Source organism: Phascolarctos cinereus, unplaced genomic scaffold (assembly GCF_003287225.1).
Source record: "Phascolarctos cinereus isolate Bilbo 61053 unplaced genomic scaffold, phaCin_HiC Scaffold_3;HRSCAF=262, whole genome shotgun sequence".
Classification (NCBI taxonomy): Eukaryota; Metazoa; Chordata; class Mammalia; order Diprotodontia; family Phascolarctidae; genus Phascolarctos; species Phascolarctos cinereus.
The window spans coordinates 41,223,317-41,246,014 of NW_027555736.1; the positions used below are offsets into that span (position 1 = coordinate 41,223,317).

Below are 22,698 nucleotides of genomic sequence, written 5' to 3' on the forward strand. Positions count from 1 at the left end.
ACACCTCCCGCTGCCCCTCTACTGTCCAATTATGGTCCCCGCTCCCTCCCTCCAAAACTCGCCTCCCGGGGGCCCTTGCAGGAGCCAAGGTCAAAAGGCAGGGGGCGCAAGGGCTCCAGGTCGGTGGAGCCCGAGGTGAGGCCGCAGGTGGGCGGGGCCGTAGAACGTTGAGTCTCAGGCCAAGGGAAATGAGCTATTTCCTGTTCTTTCCACGCCCGGATGTGACGTCAGCTCTCGCGAGAAGAGCGTGTTGGTGGGAGCGGCGGTGGGGCCGTGAGCCGGCCTGGAAGCGGCGGCCGAGTGTGCGGCCGACCCCGCTCCCGCCCATGGACCGGCCCCCGGGGCTGCGGCCCGGCGCGGGTGGGCCCTGGGAGATGCGGGAGCGGCTGGGCACGGGCGGCTTCGGGAACGTCTGTCTCTATCAGCACCGGGTGAGGCGGCGGTGAGGCGAGGGGTGGCGTGTGTGCAAGTTTGGTGGGGGGGCAGCTTTCTGGGTGCGCGCTTGTGTGTATCTGTGTGCGCGCGCGCTCCTGAGTGTGGTCCACGGGTCGTGATCGTGTTGGTGGGACACTGTGGGTGCCGTGCCGGGTGTGCCTCGTGGGTGTGGCCCTGTCTTCGGGAGTGCGCGACTCGCCCTGGGACCCTGGAGGTGACTGATGCCTGGGGGATCACGCGTGACACACTTGGTGTGATACTGGCTGTGATTCTGTACGAGTGACATGGCCCCATCCGGTACCACATTGCTGTCCTGATTGACAGTCAGTGAAGAGGTTGTGTCTGGGAGATCAGGGGTAATGCCTAGTTGGGTGGGACTTTGGTTAGAGAGAGAGTGAGAGAGAGAGAGAGTGTGTGTGTGTGTGTGTGTGTGTGTGTGTGTGTGTGTGTGTGTATGTATGTATTTGTGTTTGTGTTAGAGTGCAAGCATTTGTGTTCCTGTCGTGCATGGTGGTTTGCAAGTTCTTAGAGAGGAATCTGTTGTTAGACTGGTAGCACGTTCTTCCCACCATCATTAGAGCTCCTTGACAGCAAGGACTGTCTTTCGCCTTCTTTTTATCCCCCGTGCTTAGCCCAGTGCCTGGCCCTTGGTCGCCTTTTGATAATACTAGTTGATTTGAGGGGGAGGTGTGAAGAAGAAGAGAAGATTGAACAAGCTGTGTTATGGGCTTTGTTGGCTCTTACAGTGTATAAGATCCTGTGCTGAGTATCAGAGGAGAGGAAAGAAAGAGGCAATGATTTATGGTCCAGGGGCTTGACAGAACAAAGTCAGAACCCGGTAAGACACTAGACTACAGAGACATAGAGGTAGCGTAGTGGAAGGAGTGTGGTACTTGGAGTTAAGAAGACCTGACTTTGAATGCTGCCTTAGACTGTGTGACTCTAAGCAAGTCACTTAACTTAGCAGTAAAATGGTGATAATAATAACACATAACAGGGTTATTGTGAGGATCAAATGAGTTAACATGTAAAGCACTTTTACAAACTGTAAAGCACTATATAAATATTAGCTCATCTCATCATCCACCTTCGATATTTATGACCTTTCTATCCCAACTTTAACAACAAACCATGATGGTCCCGCTTCAGACCTCACTATGTCACAGAACAGTACTGTCACCAAGATCCTGAACTTCCAAAATCTACTCTTCTTCTCTCCTGTATTCTCTCTCATTGTTCCCTGAAGCTATTGTCCAAACCTTTCTTTCCTTTCCATAGCTCACTACTTGCTCCCAAGCTCTGACAGACTTTGAAGTAGATTACTTAGTTGAGTGATGAATGGGGAAGGAGAAAGATTGGACAATTTCAGGATTGGAGATGATGAGATTGGAAAGGGTCGAAGACGTACTAATTATTGTTGGAATGGAAACTCAGTACTATAGACTTCTCTTTCAAGAAGTTTGAAAGTGAAAGAGTAGAGGGAGATGATTCAAGTAGGTGGAAGTTCTTGGGAGCATGAGAGGTATTTCTAGAGTAAAGGAGTCTTGAGCATGTTTATAGACTGAAACGAATCAGTGAGGATGGGGCCAGATACTGTAGTTGATGGAGAAAGATACTGAAGAGGTCAGTGGAAGAGGAGGGGATTAAGCAGTTGCATTTTCGTGCTTTCTGTGACACTAGATTTCCGGGTTTTCTTTCTACTTTTCTGCCTGTTGAGTTTTCTGAGTCCTCTTTTATGGGATCATTAATTTAGAGCTGGAAGGAAGCCCCTCCCTACTCCCACTCCCCTTTTACAGATAAGGAAACTGAGACTCAGGTTATTTGCCCAAAGTTAACATAGTAAATAACAGGGCTGGGATTGGAACACAACCCCTTTTGCTCCAAATCTAGTTCTTTTTCTTTAGGAACCTGCATCGTATTTCCTTCAGTTTTGTTTGTGGCCCTATTTTCTTCTTACATCCTTTTGGTGATTTTTGTGGACTCCTAAAATTTCAGCTAATACCTGTGTTCTGATACTGCCCTAAGCATTGACCTTAAGTATTCCTTCAGTGTACCGTCTCCAGACAGAGGAGAGATGAAGATTAACCGATATATACAGTTTCGTCCCTTATATTGTCTAGTCAAGTCATTAAGCATTTATCAAGTGTTTATTACGTACCAGGCATTGTGCTAAGCGATCAGGATAAGTTTTTTTTTGCTTTGACACATCTATAAAACTTTTCTAAGAAGTTAAATAATTATGTTATTTCAAGTAATAAGTGATGAGAATTGGTAGCTCTTTTTTGTGTGATTATAGCTCTGAACTTAATATGGTGTAAATCAAGGTTATTTTTGCATTCTGCAAAATTTTTGTTGGGTCATATTGAAACCCTGTTTCAACCCATGAAACAATATATACTAATATAGTATTTAAAAAAATTTCAACCACTAAAAATAAAATCAGGTATTTTATTTAAGAAATAGTTTGTTTTTATTCATTATGGTATACATGATGATGTTGCTTAACAAATATCAGTAATTAAATTCACTTAACACAAATTTTTTATTGATTCATTTTGTTTTGATATAAGACTACCCTACCCCAACCCTCAAATCTTCTACAAAATTCATTCCCTGAAAAGTGAAAGCAAAACTAAGAGAATGATTGACTGATAGTACCGATCACTTTCCAGTTTTATAGTTTAACTGTGCTTAACAGAAAGAATGTGTTCTTTAACTTTATTTATCTATTGTTTTTGACTTGAGGTCATCTTTTGCATTATTGTAATCATTGTATATATTGTTCTTTTGTCTTTTTTTCTTCAGGTTGTATCACTTCACAGTCTTCTTGTGTTTCTCTGAAATTTTTTTCATTGTTACTTGCAATGTAATAATAGTCCATTACATTCATATGGTATTGTTTTTTCAGCCATTCTCAAGTTGTTGGAAGTGTTTTGTTTTCAGCTTCTTATTATTACAAATGATGTTACTTTGTATTTCAGTTTAGCTCAGCAAATATTAACTGTTTTATGCAAAAGATACGGTGCTAAGTTCTGGAGAATACAAAGACAAAAAAAGTGAAGCAGTTTTTGCCTGTGCGGAATTTAAATTATACAATAAAGAGATTTTCGATCTAATATCGGAGCCCCAGAATTGCTTTATATTGCATTTAGATTTGCCAATCATATCATATACTTGTCTTCTACTTTTTTTTTTTGATTTCATGTGATATTCTTGAAGACCTCATCTCATCTGTCACATGGACCACATTTATGGTCGGCTATCTTGATTCTTTGTTGAGGATAGTTGCTACTTGACCTTGTAGAATTATCATAGACAGGTGTGGCATTAGAAATGCAGGATTGGAATGTTTATTTTTATTGAGACCAAGTTATGCTGGTATGTACCCTATGTTCCATTTGTGGGTGAGTCTCAAGCTCCCTGACAGTCTTGAACCTTAGGTATTAATAAATGAAAAGGGATGGAGAAAAAAAAAAGATCCATCTGTTTTCTGGTATTGTTTGTTTTAATTTTTTTTTAATTTTTAGGTAATTGGGGTTAAGTGACTTGCCCAGGGTCACACAGCTAGTAAGTGTCAAGCATTTGGTCTGAGATTGGATTTGAACTCAGTTCCTCCTGACATCAGGGCTGGTGCTCACTGCGCTACCTAGCTGCCCCTCTGGTATTGTTTGTGAAAGAACATTGTGATGGGAGCTAGGTAGAGGATCAGTGCAGTGATTTAAGTGAATGGGTGCCTGAACTCTGATATATATTTGGAGGCCAGTTTTGAAGATGAGATAGATTTGATATACTTCCCATAGATGTTTGTATCCAGCCAGAGAGAATCAGCCTTAGGTTTGGGTTAAATGGTAGAGTGGCAAGAGTTGGTTGTCTAAAACTCTGGAACTGTTCTGTGCAAGAATGTACCTTCTTCCTTTCAATCCTTCTTTTCTTTTTTTCAGGAACTTGGTAACAAAATAGCTATTAAATCTTGCCGCCTGGAGCTAAGTGCAAAAAATAAAGACCGATGGTGCCATGAAATCCAGATCATGAAGAAGTAAGTGTATTTTACAGCTTATACGAATATATGCTCAGGCCAAAGCTTGGCAGTGAAGGTCTGAGAACTCTCTTAGCCTTGAGGGTTTTTTTTTTTTGCATTATAAAATATATATTTTCCATTAAAAAAGTCAGTAGACCCAGTATAGGCATAGAAACTGTATCTGAGTGTAGTGTGTGTTTGTGTGTATAAATTGTCTGCACTCTGAGGGCGCAGTCATACCTTCCTGTGCAGGCCTGTTTTACATCCTCTATATTTTTTGCAGGCTGCCCACAATCCTTTGGTGGGCTGTATGTTGTGCAGGCCTGTTCTAATTTATGCACTTTGCCCTCATGTTGTGAGTACTTTGTTTTGGGATGGTCCCTGATAGGAGTTTGTCTTGTTATTATATATTTTTTGATGGTTTTTAGAGTGCTTATATATCTCTTTTCCTAGGATCTTATAACAATCCTGGGAAGAAGGCTTAGAGAGATTGAGTGACTTTTCCCAAGGTCGTACAATTAATAAATCATGGAGTGATTTGAACCCAGGTCCTTGATTCCTGGTTCACTGTGTTTTTTACTATGTCATATGGTCTGCCACTTGAGGGGAAATAATGTCAGTTTGGTATCAGAAATGATGGCTTGGCCATCCAGTATTCTTAAGCATGAAGATTCCTTTATTTGTACTATATTCTTATAACTGCAGGAAAATAATGTATTTTAGAAAGATTTGCAACATTAGAAGAATCTTCTCGTTAACTAATGGAAAATTGTCACCCAGAACCACTCTCTCAATCCTCCTTTTTTTCCTATTCATTCCAGTTAATGAAACTTTATAATAGGTGGATAGAATGGACAATGCCACCAATTATTATGGTGTATTTCAGTATAGTTTATATTATTATTATTATTATTATTATTTTTAACATCATTGTAATTGGTCAGAAGAGTTGGACTCAGTAATTTTAAGATCCCTCTTAGTTCTGTTTAATGTGGCTTTTGAAGAAGGAGTCATATATGTTAAATATCCCTTCCCTTATAGATTGGGACAGACAGCATACTTTGAGTGAAGAAGTGGCTGGCGAGTGCACAGTGCCGATGAGGCCAGGGTGATAGGTCCAGTGCCCATACTAGCCAAGTAATTTTGAACAGAGAAAAATTCCATTTCACATCTGGACACTAACTTTGGCCAGCCTTCTGGTAAGGGCGTGCTGCTGGTCACAAGGGTAATTCCAGAGGGCATTCTGTAACTCATCCCCATTATTGACAGCAGTTTTAAGTATGTTTTCTCTGAAAGTCCTGCTTCTTTGGGCTGCAGGTTTGCCTCATATTTAAGGACAGACTCTCTCAGCTGGAAGGGACCGTTGGGCTAGCCTTGTCTAACTCCCCCATCACAGATGTCCACCTGAGGTCCTCTGAGGGAAAGTAATTAGCTCAAGGTCACATGGGTAGGGAGTGGGAGAGCAGGATGGGGGGGTCAGTTCTTCTGATTCCAAATCTTATGCTCTTTTTACTACACTGTGTTGTCTCCTCCCTCACGGGCATGTTTACAGGAAACTTGTAGGCCCCTGTGGTGAAACACCACGAGGTGGTGCCGCGTGAGGGGAAATTTTTTATTAGCATTTTGCCTTTTCTGTTTAGGTTGAATCATCCCAGTGTTGTAAAGGCCTGTGATGTTCCTGAGGAGATGAATTTCTTGATTAATGACGTCCCTCTTCTAGCCATGGAGTACTGTTCAGGGGGAGATCTTCGGAAGGTAGCTGGGGCTGGTCTGGATTGGGAGTGGGATTACTCTGGTCACTGACTTACTTAGTTGATTCAGATTTGGTAGGAGAATTCACATTCTTTATAACCATGCAGTGATGGGCTGATAGTTTAATAGATTTATGATAGTGTTTTTGTGATGGAAAAGTATGATCAAAACCCCAGGGTTTATTTGTGGTGCTTACCCAGAATAAACTTGTCGGGAGTGTTAGCCATATAGTAGTGGAATTGATGAGTAGCACCTCTCCTTTCTTTTTCTGACATATTTCCAACCCGCCTCCTTCCTCCGTTTCAGATCTGCCGTTGATGCCTGCCCATGTGGCTATAGGACTGGGATCTTTGAGGTTTTTAAACTTTTTTGAAATTCACATATTCTGTTCTCTTTCTTCTTTCTCTTCTGTCTACTAGGATGGAATTTGTATAGTCTCAGTATAGGTTTTTGTCATTTTTTTCCTGATGTCTTTTTTTGGTCATAATTTGCTTTCTCTTATGAGTAAGCATTACTTCAGGGCAAGGTTACCGGTGAATATGACTATGGTTATTGATATAGCACATTTATTTAGAGAGTACGTATTTTTTAAACTGTGTTTTCTTCCTCTAGTTACTCAACAAACCAGAAAATTGCTGTGGACTTAAAGAGAGCCAAGTTCTTTCTCTGCTTAGTGATATTGGTACGTGGTTGATCAGATTACCGCCATTCGATTGTTACTGATGGTGGGGTTTTGCTGAGGGGAGAGATCTGTGTACAGTGTTAACACTGCAGACGCACTGAGGAAGTGTCAGTCTGCCTCCCTGAATCATGAATTGGAATTTAAAAATCTCTGTGACTGTCGAAACAAAATTGAATGCTGAGCTCTTGATAAAGTGTTGTTTTCTTGCTAGAAGACATCTCCGGCTTAATAGAGGAAATGTTCTAACTTATTTAACTGAGAACTACTCAGGGTCAATCTCTTTTATAGCTTTAGTAATGAGAAGGCCCCTTTTCCAGTTAAGATAGCAGGGTCATGCGTTTGACTTGACGAACACAATTTTGAATTTTTGTGTCTGGCCATGAAACTTCATGGACGCGTGTGAACCAGGAGAGCTCCTTCCTGAGATGATGTGCCTGGAGTTTCAAGTCAGGAGAACTTGGGTTCCAGTCCAGGCTCTGACACTTAATACTTGATCTTTGTCAGTGTCCTCGTCTATAAAATGGGAATCATAATGCTCGCACTGCCTACCTCACAGGGATGTTGTGAGGAAAGCCTGAAATAGCTGTATAAAAGTGAGTTGTTGTTAGTCCCTCAAAATATATTTTTTATATTCATTTAGGGTCGGGGATTCAATATTTGCATGAAAATAGAATTATTCACAGAGATCTAAAACCTGAAAATATAGTTCTTCAGGATGTTGGTGGGAAGGTAGGTAAAATGCTGAAGGACCTTTACATGCCTGCTAAGTGTAGCACACCTAGTTCATTGGGCTTAGAGAAGGATCAAGTATTTTAAAGTTTTGGACTTTTGCTCTGGGGGAAAAATGAAGCACAACTGATGCATTTTTATACTAGCTTTAATTTAAGAAAAGTTTGAATACTCTATAAATTCTAGTTGTGGTCCAAATACTCTTTAATTTGGCTCGGTGTTAAATTTGGAATTTTGATTCTCTATTTTCCTAACAAGTGACTTTGAAAAAATATGTAGATTTTAAATAAATGCATATAGTATTCATGAATATTAACTGAATTTGAGTCATTTTCTGGGTACATTTTAAGGAAAAAACCTTTTTTCTGAGTAAAGCTATCTCTGTTGTCATCTCTGCATTTGGAAACTTTCTTTTCTTTTCCCCAATGCATAAAACTTTTATTCAACTGTCTTTGGCATGGTGTGATATCCCACGAGCTCTTCGTAGAGGTGGACTTAGTGTGGAGCAGGGTAGAGATAGAAAGACAGTATTCTTCCTTGTTTTCATGCTGCAAGTCTGAACACATTTTTGGAATTGGTACAGAGCAGCACAACAGCTAATGTAAAGTGGTAGGCCTGTAATTGTCCTGGGTTCAGTTGTTTTGTCAGTCATTCTAGACTTTTAAAGACATCAGCCTAACGTGTTCTTCTGGGCTTTGTCAGAAAGGGCATTGGAAGGAACATTTTAAAATATGCATTTCTTTCTCTTTTATAAACACACAATGTGTACATAGTAGGAATTTCAGTTGCAGTTCTAGGTACCCCATCTAAAAAAAAATTTGAGAATTGTCAAAAGGTTAGAATGAATGAGGGAAATGAGGAGGATGGATGAGAGGCTGTGATGTGGAGAGAGACTGAAAAGATGAGGCCTTTTCACTTAGGAAAGACTAAGTGATAGAAGGGATATGATGGGATTTCTTAAAATTATTAAGAATATGAATTTGGTGTACATAGAACAGGTTATTCCAGGCTATCTTCATTTTCCTTTTTTTTTGAAAAGTTAATTAGACCAGGAGATTACAGTAGGTTATTCACCTAGATTTCAGCAAAACATTTGAAAAAGTCTTTAGTGCTGCTCTTATGGACAAAGAGAGATACGTGCTAGAATGCTAGATGATAGTATATTTAAGTGACTTTGAAACAGGTTGATTGACAGGACCCCTAAAATAGGCATTAATGAGGGATGGCAATTTGACACGCCCCTGGGCTTTGAATTTGGCCCTGATATCAATGATTTGGATGAAGGTATCACTCATTAATTAATCAAATTTACAGATGATGACTAAAACAAGGAGATACAGTTAACACCTAACAAAGATCTGATCGTGTCATTTCAGTATTGAAATTTTCAGTGGTTTTTTGTTGCCTCTAGGATAAAATATAAAATTCTCAGCTTGACATATAAAGCCCTCCACTGTCTGGCTTCAACCTCCCTTTCAAGTCTGATGTACTGCTCTCCTTCCATACATTTCCTGTTACAGTCACACAGGCCTGCTAGTTCTTCCCCATACATAATGTTCTGTTTTCTGCCTTCATGTCTTTGTATAAGTAGCTCCTTGTGTATGGAACGCATCCCGTCTTCTCTTATTCCTTGTAAGATCTCTAGTTCCCTTCAGATCACAACTTGGTTATGCCCCCTACCTGAGGTTTTTTTAATCTCTGCTATTTAGGAATCTCTTCCTTTTGAAATTACTTTGTATTTTCTTCTGTGTCTGCGTGGGTTCCCTCCAGTAGAGCATCAGCTCCCTCAAGGCAGGGGTTTTCACTTCTGTTTATGTTTCCCTAGTGCCCAGCCCAGTGCCTTGTATCTATAGTAGGTGCTTAATGAATGTGAATTGTGTGAAGCCTAATTGGGATACAGTGGAATGATAGTCTGGAACCAGAAAGATCTTAGCAGGCTGGCTCGTTGGGCCGTATTGAATAAAATGGAATGTAATGGGCCTAAATGTCAAGTCCTGCTCTTGAATTTAGTGGGCTGTGTGGTAAAAATGAGAGAGAGCAGTTATGATGTGGCATCTAGAAAATAGCTGCCGTCTTTGGGCGTCCAGAACATGGCTGCTGATCGTCCTGCTGGATTCTGGTATACTCTGCCTTGGCCAGACCGCATCATGAAATCAGCAAGCTTTTATCTAAATAAAAGCATCTGTCGTGCCAGACGCTGTAACAAGCCAAGAAGGCAAAACAGCTCTTGACCTTAAGGCTCAGGGCACCATCTTTTACATAAGACATGAATAAGCTGGCGGGCGTCCAGAAGAGTGGGGAAGGGTCTCAGATCTATGTCATGTGAGAACATTTATCCTGGAGAGAAGACTTCTGGGGAAAAGGGATTCTACTTGTCCTGTCTAGGCCCAGGACAGAACCACGAGCAATGGAGGGCACTTCAGAGAGGCTCATTTTTGCTTGATATGAGGAAAAACTTTGTCACAATTAAGTGAGCCCAAACCAGGCTAAGCTACTTTGGGGGGTTGATGAGAGGGTCCCCCTCATAAGAGGTCTTTTAGGTGGGGCGACATGACTGCTCACTTGTTGGGGTATTCTGGAAGACATTCTTAGTCTGATATGGTCTTTGAGGTCATTTCTCATTTTATGGCTCCCAGAGCAGGGTTCTAGAACTGGATGGGCATCTGTGTATCTTAAACGAAGGTAAGCCTTCTTTTTATTCTGTACAGGAGATTCAGTCTAAGGAGCTCATGGCCCTCTGAGGTAACGTGGTGCCAGCTGAAGCTAGAGATAGGTTAAGAAAGGTTTACTTAGAGGAGAGAATGTTATGAGACGGGTGTGTTCAAAGGAAAGTGGAGAGATATTTGGTAGCCTCTTTCCTCTTTTGAAGATTATACAATGGCAGGCAGTTGTAATGCTGAGTGGCTACACGCTGCTGCTTTCTGCCATGGGCATCGGGTTGAGTGGACCTCATTGGACCGCCCTGTTCTCACGTGGCATCTTCAGTGCTTTTACCTTGTGGCAGAGAATTAAATAGCCCAATGCCAGGTGACACATCAGATAATAATATGTGTTTTAAGGAGTGATCTTGGACCAGTTGTAGGGTGGATATAATAGAACATTTTGGTGAAGATAAGCACGTGCAGAGAATGCTGATTAGATACTAAAAAGAATAGAGGTCCATTCTGGAAAGAGAAGTCTTTCTTTTTAGATCACTAATGCTTGAACTTTCTTAGCAGGTAGCCTGTCATCTCTTATTGATTGTCCTGATTGATTGTCTTAGGCTTAGATGGACAACTGAGCAGTGTTATTTGCACACTCTTGGTTCCCTTGATAAGACATAGTCTCTGTCAGCAGAGAATTTATACTAGAGTGGGACTGGGTGACTGAATGGGGAAAAAGGAGGAGGGTTAGAAGACACTACCAAAGTTTATAGACCAGGAAAACAGTGGTGACTTTGGATCAAGCAGTGTCAATCAAGTGGAGATGTACTCAGCAATTTCAGGGGGTTGAGAGAGGTGGTGAATGGCAGAGCAGCAGCATCTAATCAAATACAGGCATTTGCCAGAGGCAAAAACGGTTGCCATTTCTCTGGAATCCAGGAAATAACATTATCGAAGGTCTTTAGAATGAAGGTCTTGAACTTTAGGTTAGGTTATTCCGTGCTGAATCAGTAGCTAGGGAAAAAGAACGGGGATCGGGGCATTTGGGACTTTGGTTGTGCTTCCCTTAAAGGGAGCCTTTAGTCCCTGTCCCCTTCTTGTTTGCACGCTCTAGGTCACTCACATAGTTATGCTTTCAGGTGGTAGTTTTTTTAAAGTTTAAAATTTATGCTTGGCCTTATTCTCCAGTGTTAGTATATTTAACATTTTTTCCCCCACTATTAAACATAATTTATCTGATTAATTTACAGATAATTCATAAGATCATTGATTTGGGATATGCTAAAGACCTTGATCAGGGAAGTCTGTGCACGTCTTTTGTGGGAACGCTGCAATATCTGGTGAGGCCTGTTCCTTTTCTTTCACTTAGAGAATAAAGGACTTTGATTCTTCTTTCTTATGCATTCCTGAAGGCCATGAGTGACATGAGTATATAAATAATACAAAATGTTCTTTCCTTCCTCATTTTTTTGACGTTTAAAACATTGTGTCTTTCAAAGGCCCCAGAGCTCTTTGAGAACAAGCCATATACTGCTACTGTTGATTATTGGAGCTTTGGGACAATGGTGTTTGAATGTATTGTGGGATATAGACCTTTCTTACATCATCTGCAGCCATTTACCTGGTAAGAAATGGAGGAAAAAATTTTGTTGGGCTTTCTGAGAGTGGGAAGCAGTAATTTACTTTTTTATAAACATAAAATTAAATTGAAACATAAGACATCCATTATGTCTTAAAGTGTTTGTATATAATGAGGTTGTTATCCCTTATTATTTTCTAGGCACGAAAAGATTAAAAAGAAAGATCCCAAGCACATATTTGCATTTGAAGAGATGACTGGAGAGGTTAGATTTAGTAGCCACTTACCTCAACCAAATAGCCTCTCTAGGTAAGTGGGTTGTAACTGAGATAATTTGCCTCAGATTTTACCAGGGTTTGTTAAGAATGCCATAAAGAAATACAACTGGCCAGGCAGAGACTTCCTCAGCATAGGGCATAGGAGGTCAGTTCCCCAGCCAGATCCTCCCTCCCAGCTCTCTGAGAATTATCAGGATGACAGCTTCAGTGGTTTCATTGCAGAAAAGAGCCCAGATCTCCTGTGTGAGTTGCCAGCAACTACAGAACGCACTTCGTGCATGGCTTGAGAGGCTCTTGTTTCTCTGACTTAGGTGTAGTTGAGCCCCTTTCCACTTCAGTATCAGTCAGAAGTTACAGTATATGATGGCAAAGCCGCATAGTGAGACAGGAAGTGCGCAAGCAGGCCGAGGAAGCCTCCCTTTGTCACAGAGCCGTGCTATTTATGCTTTAGTTTCGTAGTAGAGCCCATGGAGCAGTGGTTACAGTTGATGCTGACTTGGGATCCTCAGCAGAGAGGGGGAAGTCTGGACGTCACGCTGAAGCAGCCGGGATGCTTTGTGCTCATGGACCACATACTGAACTTGAAGGTGAGTTTTGTGACATTCTCCCTGGAAAGCATCAAAGTCCAGTTAAAGCTTCTTTAGAAAATGGCTATGAGAAGTCATCTTTTTATTTTTAAATGGATATAATAGCACGAAGACTAATTCCATTCACCTGTTTGCCTGGCAGTATTCTTGTGCTTTCTTCTTATGGCCGCTTGGTGGCACAACAACCATAGTGTTGGACTTGGAGTCAGGTGGACCTGAGTTCAAATCCTGCCTCAGACACTCATAGCTTTGTGACCTATGGCATGTCACTTGACCTCCCTCAGCCTTAGTTTCTGCATCAGTAAAATGGAGATAACGTGGGCAGCTAGGTGGCACAGTGGATAGAGCACTGGCCCTGGATTCAGGAGGACTTGAATTCAAATCTGGCCTCAGGCATATAACACTTACTAGCTATGTGATCCCAGGCAAGTCACTTAACCCCACTGCCTAACTAAATAATAAAAAAATTTTTTTAAAAATGGAGATAACAATGGCACATGCTTTGTAGGGTTCTTGTGAGGATCAATTGAGTTAACATTTAAAGTGCTATATATGTGAATTATTATTACTAATAACAGTATTTCTGGTACTTGGGCATCTAGGTGGTGCAGTGGATAGAGCTGGGCCTAGAGTTAGGAAGAGATCCAAGTTCAAATCTGGTCTCAGATACTAGCTGTGTGACATTGGGCAAGTCACTTCACCCTGTTTGCCTCAGTTTCCTTATCTGTAAAATGAGCCGGAGAAGGAAACGGCAAACCACTCCAGTATCTTTGCCAGGAAAACCCCAGATGGGGCCATGAGGAGTCAGACACAACAGAAAAACAACAGCAACTTTTCAGTACTTAGATTTTGTGGAACCACGAAGAGGTCCCTATTGATTTGGTCTTCAGAATGCCTCATCACAGGACTTCTTTTCCATTCTGGGGGCCACTCGCCTAGACCAGGGCATCATCACGTCACGTCTGGTTTCCCGCAGTCTCCTCCCTGCCTCCCTGGCTCCAGGCCCTCTGTCCTGTAGTTCAGCTCCCTTGATTAGCTGCTTAGGAAGTTGCTGAGGCTTCTCGTTGTGAACCAAGTGAAGGCTGAGCTTTCAGGGCCATCTGTTGTCCATCCCCACCCTGTCACTCAGCCTTCTTCCCCACTCCTTCACGGGCGTAGCCTCCGTTTCAGGGAAGGACCATTTTTTTTGTCATTGCTCCCCCAACACATGTTGTTCATTCCTGCCTCTGTGCCTTTCTTTGCTCATCACCCCCTTCCCCCATTGACCTCCTTCCTCTTCTGCCTATCCAAATCTGACCTCTTCTTCAAGTCTCAGTTCTTCCACGTTATAATGTCTCCCCCCTCTCCAGTGCATGTGGAAGTATTCTTTTTATGAACGGTGTAGACCACAACTTTTTTTAACCCTGTTATAATTTGTTGACATAAAAACAAAGTATATAATGAGCACATGTGCTGGTGTATGACCTAGCCGCCTGGGTCTCTTTTGTCAATGTGACCCATAATTTAGCACTTAATTTTTGCAGAATTGCTGTTTCTTGATTGGTTGAGGTAAGGGCAGTGTCTTATGCTCTTATTGTATGCCCCACAGTGTCCAGCACCAGGCCAGTTACATTATAAACACTTACCAAATGTTTACTGTCAGTTAATTGATGTAGAAGCCATTCCCTTTACACAGCTCGCTAATTCCTTCCCTCCACAGCCATTCTACGCTCAAGTGCCCACTGTTTGCAGGTCACCAGCCAGAATTGCAGAAAATAGCACTCACGCTAGGTTGGACGTTACTACTTGGTAACCTTTTTTGATTTAGAAATAGATAGCCTGTGGATATCGTGCTTTTCTGTATTCCCAGAAGGCCTTTGGTTTCTTCTGCTTTGTTTCATTTGGTTAGCAGGTGATTGAAAGACATGCTGGCAAAGCAGGATTGGCTCATAGGGTTGGCTGTGATGGCTTTTGGCTCTGTTTGTCTGACGCCTCCTAGCACTGGTTGTAGTCACAGAACACTTCAGTCCTGTCTGTACTAATACATTGTACATTCTTAAGCATGACTGCACATAGATGTGTCCTACTTTAAGAATGCCTACATTCAGTAATCTTAATTTATAAAACATACATGGGGGGGTATTATTTGCATTTTAGTGAAATTCTTCATCTTAAAAAAATTCACCAAACAATTCCTTTTAATCCTCTTAGCACCTTAGTACATCTGAAATGATTACATTTGTGAAAATATGATTTTAAAACTTTTAAAAAATATATGAGGATGAGAAAACGAAAACCCAGAGAGGTTACTTGTCCAAGGTCACACAGATATAAGTGGTAGAACCAGGATTTGAGCTCAGGTTCTTAGTACTCCATTCGTTGCACCACACTGCCTTGGGTTATGAAGCCAAGGAGAAAGTACAGTTCTGTATCACTCCAAGAGAAAGAGACCTGGGTGTTTCTGAGGACTGGAGGCCCAATTCCCTATTCGTAATGGGTCAGTACTATGAGGAGGCAAAAGAAAAGCCAGTAAAATCTTGGGCTGCAGTATGGAAGGTGTAGGGTCCAGAATAAGCTGGAGTGATAGTCCCTGGGCCCTCCTCCATAGCAGCGTCACGTCAGGAGTGTGGTATATATGTTTCTAGGGGCAGCATTTTTTTTTTTGCTTTTTTTGGTGCAACATTCGAGGTTAAGCGACTTGCCTAGGGTTACACAGCTAGTAAGTGTTATGTGTCTGAGACCAGATTTGAACTCAGGTCCTCCTGACTCCAAGGCCAGAGCTCCATTCACTGTGTCACCTTGCTCCTCCCTGGGGGTAACATTTTAAGCAGAACATAGACAGGTTGGGACTTACTCAGAAGCAGGACTGGGGCAGTGAGACCATTCCATAATGAAGGTCAGTTGACTCAACTGGGAACATGTAGCTTGGAGGAAGGATGGGGGTGGGAGGGTGGGTAGTGGTTTTCAAGTATTTGAAAGGCTGTTATATGGGAAAGGGATTAAAATCAACCTGTTCTGCTTGGCCCCAGAGGTCTGCATTAGAAGCAGTGGTTAGCAGTCTTAGGAACCTGATTTGGGCCAGACTGAAGGGAAAGGTGCCTGATAAAAGCTGTCTAAATGTGGAATGAATCATGCATGGAAGACTTTATGCAGAGACTAGATGACCACTTATGTGTCTGGGGATGGGAGGGTTTCTTTAGCAGGGATTCCTATTGGACCCTGAGAGTATTCCAATAAAAGCTTACCTTCCAGCCCAGTGGTAGATTCTGGAGCCTTTGAATAGGAGAATACTTTACTTCTTTTTTAAAAAAAAAATTATTATTTATTTTCAGTTTTCAGCATTCACTTCCACAAGATTTTGAGTTCCAAATTTTCTCCCCATCTCGTCCCTCCCCTCACCCTAAGGTGGTGTGCATTCTGAGTTCCCCTTCCCCTAATCTGCCCTCCTTTCTGTCTCTCTCCCCCTTCTCTTATCCCCTTCCCCTGCAATTTTCTGTGGGATGGGATAGATGAGAATACTTTATTCCTTACCTAGCCTAGGCACACATCCTAGCTTAAGACTTCTCCGAGGTAACTGCTGGCAACCCAAGGACCTTACGTTGATCTGATCCTCCTTTATTTTTACTTTTTCCTCTTCCTTCCATTTTGAAAAGGCTTTCTTAATAAGGCTGCCTAACCTGGCTGGGGGTTCATCAGACAGAGAGCTGGAAGACATAGTAGGGATACTGTAGCCTAAGCTTCTCATTTTTAAAAAGGGAAACTGAGGCTGATTTAAGGTCACACTGGGAGTCTATAGAGGCATGATGTGAAATCAGGACACTTCCCACTGCCTCGTGCTGCTTCGGATACTACATGGCCTCATCCCTTCTCCTGGTTTCCTCATTCCTATGGAGGGTGCCGACAATTGCCCATTTACTCAGGGTTAAAAAGCCTGAGTTGCCCTTGATTCTTCTGCCCTGCCCGTCACATTCAATCAGTTTCTGTGTCCTGTTGGATCCAGTGCCTCAGGGTTTCTTACATCTCCTTTACATTTTCACTGCCAATAGCTACGGTTTAGACCCTTATTATCTCTCAGTAAGATATGTTTTACTTTTCTTTTCCCTCCAGCACCTAGCACTTGGTAGGGATTCTATAAATATATTGTGAATTTGCATTCTTGACTTTGGTGCCTTTGTGAGGAGCCCTGGAGTGTCTGTCTTAGGACACTTAGTATTTACTTTCATTGCTGCTGAAACAAGACACAAGACAAGTCTTGGGGAATTTCCAACAGGATACCTAGGTTAGAGATTAACCCCAGTTTTGAAGAAGATTGTTTTTACTTTTAAACGTTTATGTAGAAATAATAAAGAAAATCTTTTATATCAGTCTCCTAAGAGAGCCCTTTGCATTTGATTTTTAATAGTGATTGTAATAGCACCTTGGAGAATTTACCCAGAAGACTAAAAAGTCATCTTTGCAGAACAGAAACTTTTTTTTTTTACATTTATGAATACTCAGTATGTCTTTTAGCTTTGGGGTTTAGTTTTTTTCCCCAATTAATGAAAATTCACCTTTCTCTCCATCTACTCCCTTGACCCTAATTGAAAGAGAAAGGAAAACCTAAACCCTTATAACAAACATACAGTCAAGCAAAACAAATTGAACTGTCCGAAAAAATCTGTCTCATTACGCACCCTGAGCCTGTCACTTCTCTGATAGGAGGTGGGTAGGGTAGCATATCTTATCATGAGTCCTCTGGAATCACATGTAGTTATGGCTTGGATCAGAATTCTTAAGGCTTTCAAAGTTGTTTGATTATTTAATGCTGTTGTTTTTCTAGAAATTATTCTTCTGATCTCAGCTCATTTCACTCTTTATTAATTCATACAAGTCTTCCCAGGTTTCTGTGAAATTGTAACCGTCATCATTTCCTACAGCAGAATTTGTTCAGCCATTCCCCAGTTGATTGACATTCCTTTAGTTTCTAGTTCTTTGCTGTCACAAAAAAAAAGGCTGCTACAGTATTTTTGTACATATTTTTCTTTGATCTCTTTGACATATAGGCCTAGTAGTGGTATTGCTGGGTCAAAGGACATGCACAGTTTGGTGACTTTTGGGGCACAGTTCCACATTAGTAATGGTTAGACTACTTCACAGTTCTACCAAGATTGAGTTAATATGAGTACCTGTTTTCCATAACTTCTCCATAATTTGTCATTTTCCTTTTTTTGTCAACTTTCTCAATCTGATGGGTGTCAGGTGGAGCCTCAGAGTTGCTGTAATTTGCTTTCTCTAGTGAGTTTTTCATGTTGCTTTGGATAGCTTGGAATTCATCCTCTGAAAACTGCCAGTTCATATGTATTGATTGGGGAATGACTCTTATTCTTATTAATTTGCATCAGCTCCCTATATATCTTAGAAATAAGATCATTAACAGAGAAACTGGCAGTTTTATTGGCATTTAATTGGACAAAATAGTTTCCATATCTTTTATTTTGTATGCCCCATAGTCCCTTACACACATTAGACAACTGATAAACAATAATTAATCATTATCTTCTCATTTATACAGATAGCACATATATTAAATATGACTTCTGCCAAGATAATTTCCTTCCTGTTGTTGCCTGAGGAGAGTCTTCATTCACTACAATCTCGGATTGAGCATGAAACCGGAATAAATACGGCTTCTCAAGAACTGCTCTTAGAGATGGGAATTTCCCTGGACCCTCGGAAGCCTGCCTCTCAGTGTGTTCTAGATGGAGTAGTAAGAGATTTCTGATATCCCTAGAAAGTGTGTGAGCCTGATTGTGTCCAGGGTTTGCATACTCACTGTAATTCCTCTTAGCTTTGTCTTTTTGACTCTCTGAGTTGCTCAATGAGATAAAATAGAATGATGAATGTTTTATATTTTGTCTGAGTTACCTTCCTTATTTAGATCTGCATTTCCTACCCCACCACCTCCACTTTATTGTCTTCTTTCTGCCCCCTGCTTTTCCTTGAAATTGAGTAGTCCATACTTTAGGTAACATTGATGACAAGGCCTGAAACTAATTAAGACTTTTTGATTATATTTATCTCTGATTATTAATTCCTACAATGACATTTTTATAATTATGTTTTTTAAATTATTGACTGTTGATTGTACATATAGCATGTGCCACATCTATGTGGAAGATGTGACTGTGCTAAGCAATTTAAGCTAAAACTTCTCATGTGTATATTAAAATAGTATGTTGACATTAGTGCCTTCAGGGTATCTGGGAAGAGAGAATCTGGGATATCAGGCCTCTTGGAATGGCTACTCATGGAATTTGTTTCTCTTCCAGCGAGGCTGTGACAGCTACATGGTATATTTGTTTGATAAAAGCAAGATCATCTATGAGGGGCCTTTTGCTTCCAGAAGTTTATCTGAATGTGTAAATTATATTGGTAAGTAATGTGTCGTTTGTTAACTGACCTGAGACCTAACATAGTTTCAGGCAGAATGGTCCTTTAGTGTTAATTGGTCTGAACTCTTGTAAAGAAAGAGTTGATCTCTTGTGAACTGGAAGGGGATGGCTCATGTGTAGAGTTATATTCTGATTTTTTTTTTTGAGGTGATGGAACACTGTATTTGATTTGTATTCCCTTGACTTTCTCAGGCAGCTAAGGTGATGCAGCATACAGAACAGTAGATTTGGAGTCAGGAATTTCTGAGTTCAAATCCAGACTCAGATACTTACTAGCTGTGTTACCTTGGGCAAATAAATCACTTAGCCTCATTGTCAGTCAGTCAGTAAACATTTATTAAGTGCCTGCTATGTGTCAGGCAGTGTGCTAAGTGTTAGGGTTACAAATAGAAGAAAGAAATTCAGTCCTTGCCCTCCAGGAGCTTAGAGTCTAATGGAGGAAGGCAACATATGCAAAAGTAAGCTGCAAAGGGGATGGGGGAGGAAAAGAACAAGTTATTCTTGGGTGGGGAAGGTACTCTCATGTGGGCATGATGGGTTCTATCCTGAAGAGTGCACCTGGTGGGAAGTGAAGAGATGGCTGGCCTCAGAGCCCTCTCTAATTGGAGGCTTGGGAAGGAGTGCTTTGCTCTGCCCTCTAGCTGAAGGGCAGAGGGGACTGAGGGACCTGATGAGGCGTGAGTGTTAAGGCTGATACGGTCTCAGAGAGTGGTGAGTCTTCTGTTGATGAGGTTTCCTAGGGTCATGATGGAGTCCAGTCCACCTCAGCTTTTTCTTCCATAAAAATGGGATAATAATAGCTGCTGTTATAAGATGTGAAAGGTGAGAGAAGTTAGCTGAGTGATAGTAAATAACGGGACTAAGCACCACCCACGTGCCATGTCGTTAAGAAGCCTCCTGCTTTGGCTGAGACTGAGCCTGGGAATGAAAGAATGAATCCCGGAGGCTCTGAGACGCCCAGAATCTGGGTTGGTGAACCCAAATTGGGAATATTCTGAATATGAGGAGGTGAGCTAACCTGAGCTTTTGGGAATCGGGTTGGGCCAAGCAAGGCGTTTTGAAAGTTTATATTTCATTCAGTCTGGAACTGAATAGATTTCTTTTGTACTTTGACGCTTCGGTGGAACTGTCCAGTGTCATCAGTATGGATATTCTTCCACTTGTGCAGGTAATTACCTATCCGTGACTTCTTAACACATTTAAGTCTTGTCCATGAATTTTCCTTGGCTACCAGTGGCGCACTCAAGCTGTCTGTCTGTTATTTCTTGTTCTTGGCATCAGACTGGTCCATCCTCTTTTTTTGGTCATACATTTCCCAGCTGATATGTTTTTTCCTACTATTTGTGTGTAAATGATCATTGGTTACATGCTACATCTTGTTTATGCCCACCATGCATCTCTCTGTTGCCCTTTTGGTCACCTTGAATTTTGAGTCTTCTTAGATTGTGTGTCCTGTGATGCAGAGCCATCACTGGAACAAGATTGGTGTAACAAGGATGAGCTTTGTGCCTGGGAGCAGCTTGGAATCGTTGAGTGCTCCACAATTTCACAAACGCAGTCTAACCTGCTCCCTTCCCACTTACTTCTGGGTTTAGCTCTCTGTCTGTCTTCAGGGCCTAGGATTGATGGACTGATGGATGGACTGAATATCTTTCTCTGTCCATTAGGTTTTCCTGTGCAGGTTGTTAGGCTGGGCTCATGAGGGGCTGTATGTAGAATATTTCATGTTCAGTCTGCACCGAACATTGGAAGAGAGCACCTCTTTTATGTTCTATTTGATATTAACCAAATGATTATTGAATAGTCATCTCTCGGGGAGTCATGTTTGATGAATTAAGTGGGAGCTTAATACTTGCTGATGCATGAAGAGCAGTTCGTAGGAAGAAAACTGGGATTGTAGTTGCTGTAACCTCAATATGAATACACAGTGTGATGATGCTGCCCCCAAAGGTAATGTGGTCTTAACCTTTGTTTGTTTATATCACTTCCATATCTCAGTTGATCAGTAGGCATTTATTAAACTTTGGCAATATGCCAGGGACTGTGCCAGACTGTGGGGTGACAAAGAATGAAACAGCCTCTTCTTACCTTCTAAAGGGGAATTTCCTAATATGTTCCTCCCCTTCCCGGAGAGAGAGACACCCCTTATAATGAATAAAAGGAAAACAGCAAAACTAACAAGCATACCCTCTGTTCCCAACATGGTAGGCAGTGGTCCTCACCCACAACCCTCCACCTTTGCAGAGGAAGGAGGGGGTGTACATTGTCTCATCTCTTGACCGTAGCTTGTAATGTAAGTGCGTAGGCCAGAAGAAGGGAGAGAACCAGCCTTCTGTTTTCTGTGCCCGTGAGATCACATCTCGCTCGTTGATGGTGTTTTGCACTTTGGAAGAGGTTGATGAACTAAACCATATTCAGAGGAGGATGGCCAGGGTAATAAGCAAGCTTCCATGCCATATGTTTGTTTGAGGATACTGTGGGTAGATAGCATAGCCAATGCTTATTGACTTTAATAGATGATGATTGCTCTCTTTAAATATTTGTGGGATTGTCATATAGTATGAAAACAGGTGCACTTATGCTGCTTGATCCCCAAATTGAGATTAATAGTAGAAATTAAAGTGAGGCCAGTTTCAGCTCAGTATAGGGAAGAATTTTAGAGCTTTTCCAAAATGAAGTGGGCTCCGGAGGGTGATAATAATAACAGTTGACATTTATATAGTGGTTGAGGATTTGAAAGCATTTAATATGCATTATTTCAGTTGATCCTCACAGCAGGTTAGGTGTTGTTATTATTTCCATTTTACAGGTGAAGAAATGTAGGCTGACAGGTTAAGTGACTTGCTTTTGGACATAGAGCTAGTAAGTGTTTGAGGCAGGACTTGAACCCAGGTTTACCTGACTTGGAGTCTGTCATCCACTAGTCCAGGCTGTCTCTTTAAGCTTCTTATCACTGAAACAGGCCAGGTGACTGTCACCTGTTAAGTAATGGAGTAGGAAATTGAATTGGGATTCTTTTTTTTAAATTAAAATTAAAAATTAATAAGAATTAATTAGTTTTCAGCATTCACTTTTATAAGATTTTGAGTTCCAAATTTTTTTCTCCTTCCCCTCCCCTCTCTCCAAGATGGCATGCAATCTGATATAGGCTATACATGTACGATCATATTGAACATATTTCCCCGTTAGTCCTATTGTGAAAGAAGAATCAGAACAAAAGGGAAAAACCACAAGAAAGGGGAAGAAAAGAGAAAATAGCATGCTTTGATATGCTTTTAAACTCTACAGTTCTTACTCTGGAAGTGGATAACAGTTTCCATCGTGAGTCTTTTGAGACTGTCTTAGATCATTGTATTGCTGAGAAAGAGTTAAGTCTATCAAAGTTGGTCATCACACAGTGTTGCTATAACTGTGTGCAGTGTTTTCCTGATTCTGCTCATTTCACTCAGCATCAGTTCATGACAGTCTTTCTAGGTTTTTTCTGAAATCCAATTGCTCATCATTTCTTATAGCAGAATAGTATTCCATTACATTCATATACCACAACTTGTTCAGCCATTCCCCAGTTGATGGACATCTCCATAAT

General features: G+C 41.3%; 1 protein-coding gene across 3 annotated transcripts in view; it reads left to right on the top strand.

Annotated features, from left to right (window-relative positions):
• The first annotated feature begins 239 nt into the window (after positions 1-239).
• The window catches only part of CHUK (component of inhibitor of nuclear factor kappa B kinase complex), a 36,565-nt gene continuing 14,106 nt past the window's right edge, over positions 240-22,698 (top strand). For 2 of the 3 annotated variants that reach the window (XM_020994484.2, XM_020994485.2), the window contains exons 1-11: positions 240-431; positions 4,377-4,471; positions 6,094-6,208; positions 6,818-6,887; positions 7,528-7,616; positions 11,509-11,598; positions 11,758-11,882; positions 12,039-12,146; positions 12,567-12,702; positions 18,233-18,427; positions 18,990-19,092. In XM_020994484.2, coding sequence (XP_020850143.1) covers positions 327-431; positions 4,377-4,471; positions 6,094-6,208; positions 6,818-6,887; positions 7,528-7,616; positions 11,509-11,598; positions 11,758-11,882; positions 12,039-12,146; positions 12,567-12,702; positions 18,233-18,427; positions 18,990-19,092 — 1,231 coding nt within the window. In that variant the 5' untranslated portion in view covers positions 240-326. Of the gene's footprint in view, positions 432-4,376; positions 4,472-5,494; positions 5,653-6,093; positions 6,209-6,817; positions 6,888-7,527; positions 7,617-11,508; positions 11,599-11,757; positions 11,883-12,038; positions 12,147-12,566; positions 12,703-18,232; positions 18,428-18,989; positions 19,093-22,698 lie in introns of those variants that run through there. The other variant, XM_020994486.2, reaches the window with a different exon arrangement.